The sequence below is a fragment of the Abramis brama genome (assembly GCF_963993115.1).
Source record: "Abramis brama genome assembly, chromosome: 7".
Classification (NCBI taxonomy): domain Eukaryota; kingdom Metazoa; phylum Chordata; class Actinopteri; order Cypriniformes; family Leuciscidae; genus Abramis; species Abramis brama.
This window is the reverse complement of record NC_139969.1, coordinates 2,062,101-2,072,100: the sequence shown is the minus strand read 5'-3', so window position 1 is coordinate 2,072,100 and position 10,000 is coordinate 2,062,101. Positions and strand designations below refer to the sequence as shown.

Sequence of the window (10,000 nt, the reverse complement as noted above, 5' to 3'; positions counted from 1 at the left end):
TAGTTTTACTCTCACAGCGGGAAGTTTCTCTGTCAAACACACAGTTTTGAACATACAAACACAAAAATGTAGTTTCATTGTGTTCGAGATGAACTCTGTCTGTGTTCTCATTTCGTTCTGTTTTATTTGCTCATTATTTGTCTGATAGATGTCTAACCGTTACTCCTCTGTTTGTTATCCACAGTGAAGAAGGCGAAGTATGACGGACCCCAGGGTGAGTAAACCAACATCACTCATGATAGATAGATGGATGGATGGATGGATGGATGGATGGATGGATGGATAGATAGATAGATAGATAGATAGATAGATAGATAGATAGATAGATAGATAGATAGATAGATAGATAGATAGATAGATAGATAGATAAATAAATAATAATAATAGATACAAGTATTCATGCAACAATAACATTGAATTGTAAAAAAGTGGGGATTAGGTTTTTTCTCAGGTTTCTTCAAAGAGGGAGGAGGACTTCGCAAAATAGATATACCAGATATATCAGATATATCCATATAAATGTTCTGGTTTATCCCTTAGATTTTTTCTTTTTTTTTCTTAGAAAAGCATGTTTTTATCTTTATTTTCTTTATCTGCCTCTGATACCAAACAACACCATTATTGGGTTAGGGTGAACTCTTGAGTTTAAAATATCAGAAACACTGTATATGAATGTTATGATTGATATTTCTTATTCCTTTCGCTCATGCAGAGAAATTCAACACGTATGTGACTCTGAAGGTTCAGAATGTGAAGAGCACGACCATCGCCGTCCGGGGCAGCCAGCCCAGCTGGGAGCAAGACTTCATGTTGTGAGTCCTTCATACTTCTGTCCTGCTTCCATTTCCTCTTCATCTAAGTGTCATTTCCAACTAAATCAGGCTAAAACAAAGTCCTTAGGAGTTCGTTTCGGGGAGTTCGAAACGGCTGTCAAAGCTCGGGCTGGTAAACACCTTTCAACTACCATTGGTCCAATTTGATGATGTAATAAGTGGGCGTGGCCATGAGACTCCGCCTTCTTTGATGTGGAAGCGGGTAAAAACACGAGCACACTGGAAAGACGCTTTATAGTAGAAATTTGAAGTTGTAATTCTAATTGAAAGTGACTTTGACACTGTTTTTCATGTTTAATACTGTGAAGCTGCTTCAACTGCTTTAATGACTGATATTTCAATGAAAAGATTGTACTATATTTTAGATCAATATTGTTTTTTATTTAATATTTTGTATTTTTAAGGATTTTGTGCTACTAAATTATATTTATGCAGTAGTAATAATCCATTATTCGAATTTTGAGCATAGACCTGAAAATTTCCGATGAACCTTGAATGCTTTGGAGCAACAGACTGAAGATTAATCTCTTTTTATAAAGACGAGATTATCGCTAAAGTGAAAAAATAACTAAATTATAGAATTTTACGTTTAATGTTATGAAAAATGTGGGTTGGATTTAAAAATTTTATATGAAATAATATTTTCCAAAACATGTTTACCCTAAAACTGTGAGAAAATCAAAGCCATAAATCTAAACCAGTTGTATTCCAAATTTGATGTTGATATCTCAACCTCAATAAAAAAAGAGCTTTCAGTAATATTGTGTTCGGCTGCAGTACCAAACGCTTCCACTAGATGAAATTCGTCTCCCATTAATTTCCAATGAGCTCATTTTTGACTGCGAACAATACACGTGTGATTATTTTTTCAGGACAATGATTTTTTTGTGTGTTCACATAACAGGTGCCAAAACCTTTACCAACTTTCACACCATTCCGATTAAGTAAAAAATTCTAAAAAATAAAAGTAAGATTTTTCGGTAAAAAATGACCGAAGAGCTCCAGAGGGTAAACTCTGTACACATCAAAACACGGTCCATCAGATATGCATCACTTTTTTAAAAACTTATTTACACCAAATTACCTCATTCTATAAATATAAATGAATTAGCTCTAACATTAATGTGGATAGCAGCTCAGATCATTTGATCTTGGGTAAATTTGATGAGACCTTTGATTGCAGATTTTGGCATCTTGGCAAATCTGAGATTTGAGAGTCTAGTGGAGAGAAAGTCTGAAACATCTCCATTTGCTGTCCATTACATTTCTTTCCTGTGAGTATGAAGTCACGCTTTCATGCGGTCTAGCCTGTTCTCCTTTCCTCCTTTCACTCGCTCAGTATCTCCTGTTTGATTGCTTCGCTCTATCGCTGTCATCTTCACTTTATCTCCCTCTTTCGCCAGCACGTTCATTCATATATCTCTCTCTCGTTCATTGATAAGCGTCTGCGCTGGTGCAGAACGGCTGTTCTTGCGTAACGCGGCTCTGCAGAGAATCTCTGCTCTCCACTACGTGTTCAGAATAGAATATTATACTGAATACTGTACATATATACTGTAAACTGACTATTATATTTTAAAAATGAAACGGTATGCTGTGATGAATATTTTAAACAGTAAAATGCAACGTCCTTTAACTATAATATGTCGACAAAATCAAACAATTATCTTTATCCAGTGTTTAGATTTCTGTTCTGGAAATGTATGCAAATTAGTGCATGTTTAGAAATAGAATGCCTCATTTGCATATTTAAAGTCACATTTAAATAATCACCTTTAGGTTCTTGCCTTAAGTGATGAATATGAGCAATGCTACGGTTCTAGTGATATGTCAAGCTTTATATAACTGAAATATTATTGCTTATTAGTATAGCTTTATATAGCTTTAAATATTACATTTATTACTTAAAGTCTCCCTGTAGTCAATAATTGTATCCCTTGGAAAAAAATTACTTAATGTCTTAAAATAGCTTGAATGTAACTCGACACCCTTGCCTCATTTAGTATGCGCGGTTCTATGAATATGCAAATGAGCCCTGCCTCCACTCACTCACTCGGCTCAGAGATCCACTGGTTGACGATCACACGTTGATCTGATTGGTTACAAGGTAGTTTGTGACGTCAGAAACACCAGCGATTTCAAAGCGTGTTTTTGAGACTGTCTTTGGTTCACTGCAGTTTTAAGGAGAAAATACTCAGCAATGGTGTCGAATTTACACATGGTTTGTCTTAAAGCATATTAAAAACATCATTTAAAGTTATTATGAAGTGAGACATGTGGCAAAGTTTCTTTTTAAATCTTGAGAAATGTGGCTTATAAAGAAAAAAAAATGCATTTTTATTGCTTAAATACACATTTTACCACATAAGAAATAATACTTGAAACTGAAACCACTCAGAAATGTAAATGTCTAGTAATGTCGTGTCTTTTCTCCTCTCATGGTTTTCTTTCTAACAATGTTTCCTGCTGTTCTGCAAATTAGATATGAGGCATATTTCTCCTGGCCATGTTTCGTTTCCTATTTGTTTCCATTTTGCAGTGATGTAATTATGTAAAGTAGTTTAGTGAAATCCTCTCAGTGTGGTGCCAACAATCAGCCCAGATGAACAACAAATGCAAATGTCTCTCGATAAACATCAAATCTTGATTCCAGACGAGCTCTTCACCCACGCAGCTCTCGGGTATAGCGTTCGGCTTCATGTTGAGTAAAAGCCTTTTACGTTCCACCACAGAACATCTCATTGTCTTTATGAAATTTCATTCATCCTTTGTTAATTTTCCTTTTCCCTTTATACACTCGTTTAGCAGTTCACTCTGTGTCTTAGAAGAAAATATTCTATATATAACCTTAAATGGTTCTGTCAGGTGCTTCATATATACAGTAGTGGCCAAAAATGTACCCTTTATTCAAATGTTATTTGTTAAAGCCCCCCTGTGGTGAAAATCCAGCTTTTAATGTTGTTTATGTGTCTATGTGGTGTTTTTAATACGCTTTAAGACAAACCATGTGTAAATTCATAAGTCGACAGCATTGCTGAGTATTTCCTCCTTAAAACTGCAGTGAACCAAAGACAGTCTCAAAAACACGCTTTGAAATCGCTGGTGTTTCTGACGTCACAAACTACCTTGTAACCAATCAGATCAACGTGTGATCGTCAACCAGTGGATCTCTGAGCTGAGTGAGTGAGTGGAGGCGGGGCTCATTTGCATATACATAGAACCGCGCATACTAAATGAGGCAAGGGTGTCGAGTTACATTCAATATATTTTAAGGCATGAAGAAAAAACATTTTCAAGGAAAAAACTTAAATATGTCATTTTGGTGATCAAAGATGAGTTTTAAGGGATAAATGATTGACTTCAGGGGGACTTAAACAGATAGCTATCCGATCAGCAGAGGTGTAAAGTCCAGGTTCAGAAAGTAAAAGTCCTCTTCAGTATTTTGTTCCAATCAACTGGATTTGCTAATTAGCACAGTTTTTCAGCCAAGAGAGAGAACTAATTAGTGAAATCAGTTCATGAGTGGAATAAACATATGGCAGGACTTTTACTTTCTGACCCCTGGACTTTACACCTCTGCCGATCAGAAAAAACGTATGAAATGACCAGGTGTAAACAGTGTAAACCCACTGTCACGATCACCAGCTGAAGTGCCCATGATATCCACCAGAGGGCACTCCTCCCCAGACCAGTGTCATTCCACCATGAACTGCATTTCCCAGAATCCTTTTCCCGGCCTCATTATCCCTGATTAGTTTCATCTGTTTCTCATTCACCCTTGCTAACTTTGTCTATATAAACCTGGTTAACCCAGTCACTCTTTGCGAAGTCTTGTATGTGTTACACTGCATTTTCGGAGCGCACTTCTGGTTTCTTGTTCCATGGTTTTGACCCTTTGCCTGTTTTCTGGATTACCCTGTTTACCTGAGTTTCCTTCCCGGTGTTTGTTTGTGATTGTTTGCATGTGTTTATGACCTCTTATCTGTTTATTGGATTACATTTTTGGATTACCGTTTATTAAATGCTGCATTTGGATCCTGAACCTTGTGTCTCAGAGCAGTTACGTAACACTTATAATCCTTCAATCCGGGACGCAAAATAAACCATCCACTTTTTTCTGACGCTGGGATCTTCTGAAGTCTGTACAGAGATTCAAAACTGGACAAACGTTCTTTCACTCCTCCATTTGTCCTGTTGTCGGCAGACTCAAGCGTCTGGAGTCCATCAGAAACTGAACACACATCTGTGTTTACTGTGTCAGTCATTATAATGGCTTCTGTTTTGCTTTTGACGCGACGCTTACATCCAGTGTAGGCAAACGTCAGCGGTTAAGATACTGAATGCCAGTGGGCGGGGCCTATGGTGAGATGATGTATAACTATTCGTCCATGTCTTGCTCTGGAGGCGTGTGATGTCATGTCACCCAATATCAAAAAGAGCTGTTTCTGGAGCTTGATTAAATGCTTTGTTTATAATGAGGAGGACATTTAAAGCTATGAAGTTTGGTAATGGTACAAAGACCTCTTATATGTCAAAAGAGGAAGGCAAATTCGATTTCTTATTTCATGACCCCTTTAAATATTTAAATAATATATAATATTATTAAATTAGTGAACTTTTAGGGTCATTAAAAACAAATATCCCCTCCAAACATCACTTTAGAACCTTTAAGGGTTTCCCATCACGGGACAATTCTATGGATTTAGTTCCAATTACATTTTTGTTTTAATACATTCAATTTTATTAATTAAGCAGCTTGTAAAGATACTCTATCTTTTAGATTAAGATTATGCAATCATTTAAGACAATTCCTATATATAACTTTCTAGCACAGAGGATTCTATATAACCCCACTGAACCTGTTTTCTAAGAGTGTAGTGCTCTGACACCTGCATTAATCTTCATCTAATGCTTGCTCTGTCTTTTTATTCCCTCTCTTTTTCTGTCTAGTGAGATAAATCGCCTGGATCTGGGTCTCACTGTGGAGGTGTGGAATAAAGGGCTGATCTGGGACACCATGGTCGGCTACGTGTGGATCCCACTGCAGAATATCCGCCAATCAAATGAGGTGGGTGGGGATTTATGATGCCAATATGTGACCCTGGATCACAAAACCAGTCACGAGTCGCACGGGTATATTTGCGGCAATAGCCAACAATACATTATATGGGTCAAAATTATTGATTTTTCTTTTATGCCAAAAATCATTAGGATATTGAACCTAATGTGAAGCTAATGTGAATAATAGGATATTGATAACAAGAACATGCAAACTCAGTGTGAGGGTTTAAACTTATATTTTGAAATCGTGATGCACAGTTTGCATATTTAGAAACATACTGTGGTATTCTCCTGTGGTGACGAAGGTTTATAAGATCTACATCTCGTTTTAAAGGGGTGGTTGATTATGATTTCACTTTTTTAACTTTAGTTAGAGTGTAATGTTGCTGGTTGGAACTACACAAGCTTCCTACTGGGTTAGTGACATCACCAACCCTAAAATTTACATAAGCCCCGCCCCCGGAACATGATTTATAGATTATCAAGACAGAATATGCTAATCATTGACTAGAAGATAACTACACATCAGCTTCATAAATTCATCAACTAACCATTCAGAAATGTTGTCTACATGTTGTCTCTTCTTCTCGAGTCTCTCCATCTTTCTGACTCCGGTTTGAACATAAAAGGCTAAAAGTTTTAGAAATGTTCAGTGCATGTGTGTGTGAGGTAAAAGCACACGAGCTCTTGAAGCTCCGCCCCCTGTGCCGGGAGCAGCAGCTCATTTGCATTTAAAGGTACACACACAAAACGGTGTGTTTTTGCTCATAAAGTGACAACTTTAACATGCTATATAAAAATATCTGTGGGGTATTTTGAGCTAAAACTTCACACACACACTCTGGGGACATCAGAGACTTATTTTACATCTTGTGAAAAGGGCATTATACCACCCCTTTAAAGCTACTGGCTTTTTTAAAGTAAGAAATTAAGAAGAATATGGTCATTAATAAGAATGTTTTGTAAATCTAACTTCTGCTTCTCAGAGAGAAGAATTAACCCAGTAAACTCAATCTCCTAAATTAGATGCCAGTTTTTTATTTCTCTTATGATATTGTGGAAGAAACCTTGCAGACAGATCCTATAAGCAACATATGAGCTCTGTGGAGAGATCAGACTTTAAATGAAATCTAAAGCAGATGATAGTTGGTGTGATGTCAGATAAGGGGAAGTGAAGGTCACGTTACGTCTCAGTTTTTGATTAGATCTGGTGCATTCGCAGGAATCGCTGCTGGATTTATGGCCTCTCTATGCGTCTGTGCGCTTCTGCTCTTCCTCTCCTGTTACGTAAGCCAACGCTTGCAGTATTTAAAGTCAGCGGTTTTATTGAGACGCTTCCATTTGCTGCTTTTATGCCCCATTTTATATATAACCCGAGTTTTTCCTCATGCTTTCATAACGTGGCATGAATAATATATCATCTGCTGTCAATAATGAATGAGTATGTTCTTGTCTCGACCTGTGACATTCGGGTGTTTTTGTGATTTATGTGATTTGAAGCCATTCAGGCATTCGTTGTGTTTTTTAAGCATTGTTTGACGGGCGTTATATGGAAATATTTTTGTGCATTTGTTATTAAATAGTGAAAGTAATAATTGAGTAGTGATGAAATATAAAAGCAAAGCACGGGTTCCGAATTATTTTATGATTCCTTAAATGAAGGATGCATCGTTTTCACCTGCTGGAGCAAAAATATATATTTTTTTTTTTTTCTGGTAAAAATTGCAAAAACGATTTAAAATGCATTTTAAAACAAACTAGAAAACCTTGTTTGCTGTGCTTGTTTGTATTGCTATACAATTCGGCAAAAAACTTTGTTTGTAAATGACTATAAAATAATGATAATTATTACTTTTTAAAATAATAATTACTGTTATTGTTAATTTTTTTTGTAATATTATATTATATTAATAAGCCTGAGGAGGCTGTAGGTGTGTCCCAATCCACATGCTTATGCACTATTGTATGCCATTTTTCAGTACAAATAGTGTGATTAATGTTTTCACACTAAAACATTCACTAAAACATAAAAGATTCCAACAATATGAAGTCCACTTGAAATACCCAGATGATGCACTTAATTATCCGACAGTTAAACGAAGTGCATAAACACGTGGACACAACTGAGCCGACTAAATGTCATTCACTAGACAGTATGGTTCATAGTGCGTAGTCGAAGACTTTAGATATACAAAAACGGTGCACTCATATTGCTATATATGGGAGAAACTGCAACGCGCAATATGGTGAAATAAGCCCCGCCTTCGAAATAAAAGAGCCAATCACTGATTGGTAAAGTCATCGCATCACTGCAACTGGCGTTAGAAGCTCCAGTTGTTTTGGCGTAGTATAAAAGTGCATAGTGTAATGTATAGTATGTAATTTGGGACATAACCTGTGTGTAAATACAGTTCATTTGTGTGTGTGTGTGTTTCAGGAAGGACCGGGGGAATGGCTGACTCTAGATTCTCAGGTCATAATGGCGGATAATGAAATCTGTGGCACCAAAGATCCGACTTTCCACCGTTTGCTTCTGGACACGCGCTTCGAACTGCCGCTGGGTGAGATCATAACTCATAACTCATAACTCATCACTGCTATAACCATAGAAATACAGCTGAGGTTGTGTGACCAAAAAAAACAAAAAAAAACTGAGGTTGTGTGACTTTGCTAGATTTGAGCTCGTCTATATGATAGTGTGACCTCTAGAATAATCTTTTACCATTCAAAAGTTTGGGGTCCATACGGGTTTTTTTATTTATGTTTTTGAAATAAGTCTCTTATTCTTATTTTTATAACGTTTTTTTTTATTTATGTTTTTGAAATAAGTCTCTTATTCCTGTTTTTACTGCATTTTTGCATGCAGCCTTTGTGAGAATAAGAGACTTATTTCAAAAACATAAATAAAAAAATGCAGTAAAAACAGGAATATTGTGAAATATTATTTTTTTTTCTATTTGAATATATTTTAAAATATAATTTATTCCTGTGACTCAAAGATGATTTTTAGCATCATCACTCCAGTCTTCAGAAACGTTTCTTCATTATTATCAATGTCGAAAACAGTTTTATATTTTTGTGGAAAATGTGATAAAAAATGTTTTAGAATTCTTTGATGAATAGAAAGTTCAAAAGAACAGCATTTATTTGAGATAGAATCTTTTGAAACATTATAAACGTCTTTACTGTCACTTTAAATTAATTTAATGCATCCTTACTAAATAAAAGTAGTATTTTTTATTATTGTTTTTACCGTAAACTTTCCATTTATCTATTTTATTTAAAACAATGGACTAAATATCACCAGTCACTTACACAGACAATAGCAGTAGCAAATCATGTTTTTTCAGGGCTGTGATGTACTGTAAATTAAAGCTATTTTGCTGTAAATTAAAGCTATTTTGTAAGTTCTAACTCACTGTTTTAATAGGAAATGCATCAACAAAATAGAAAAAAATTGTGTTTCTCATTAAAACATCATATTCATGTGCAAGTGAGCCCTGTTGAATTAATATTAATAAAAATACTTCCAAAAAAACAAATATGGTGCAAAAAAGTGCCGTTTTCCCAAATATCAGCACGTTTGTAACATGCAAATGTGATATTGATTTTATAAAACAATTCAATAAACAATAAGTTAATAGGCTATTAGGTGCCTTACATTTTAGTCTCAGTAAAACCGTTTCAGTTTCGTCACTGAACGAATCGTTCTAATGAATGACTCAACGACTCACTCAGTCACTTCTGCTTTGTCCCTGAACGAATCAGTCGCTTCGAACGAATTGTTTGACTGAATGACTCAGTGACTCACTCATCAAGACAGTGATTTACCGGAACCTACTGCCGGTTTTAGTATCATTTCATTTTAGATGAGGTTTTTATTTCCGGCCGTGTATATTGTATAATTGTATAATTGTATAAATATGAGATAACATTGTAAATAAGACTAATTGCAGTCGCATTGCATATGTTTTTGATTGTCTTTTTTCCAATTTTTCTAATCCTTCTCCCGCAGACATCCCGGAAGAAGAGGCTCGATACTGGGCAAAGAAACTGGAGCAGCTCAACGCCATGCGAGACCAGGACGTGAGTCTGTCCAAAAAGCC

General features: G+C 35.9%; 1 protein-coding gene across 1 annotated transcript in view; it reads left to right on the top strand.

Annotated features, from left to right (window-relative positions):
• Positions 1-10,000, top strand: part of LOC311086585 (protein unc-13 homolog A) — a 68,964-nt gene that overhangs the window by 8,902 nt on the left and 50,062 nt on the right. The window contains exons 2-6 of the mRNA XM_084119534.1: positions 185-214; positions 713-812; positions 5,784-5,901; positions 8,332-8,455; positions 9,910-9,980. Coding sequence (XP_083975660.1) covers positions 185-214; positions 713-812; positions 5,784-5,901; positions 8,332-8,455; positions 9,910-9,980 — 443 coding nt within the window. The remainder of the gene's footprint in view (positions 1-184; positions 215-712; positions 813-5,783; positions 5,902-8,331; positions 8,456-9,909; positions 9,981-10,000) is intronic.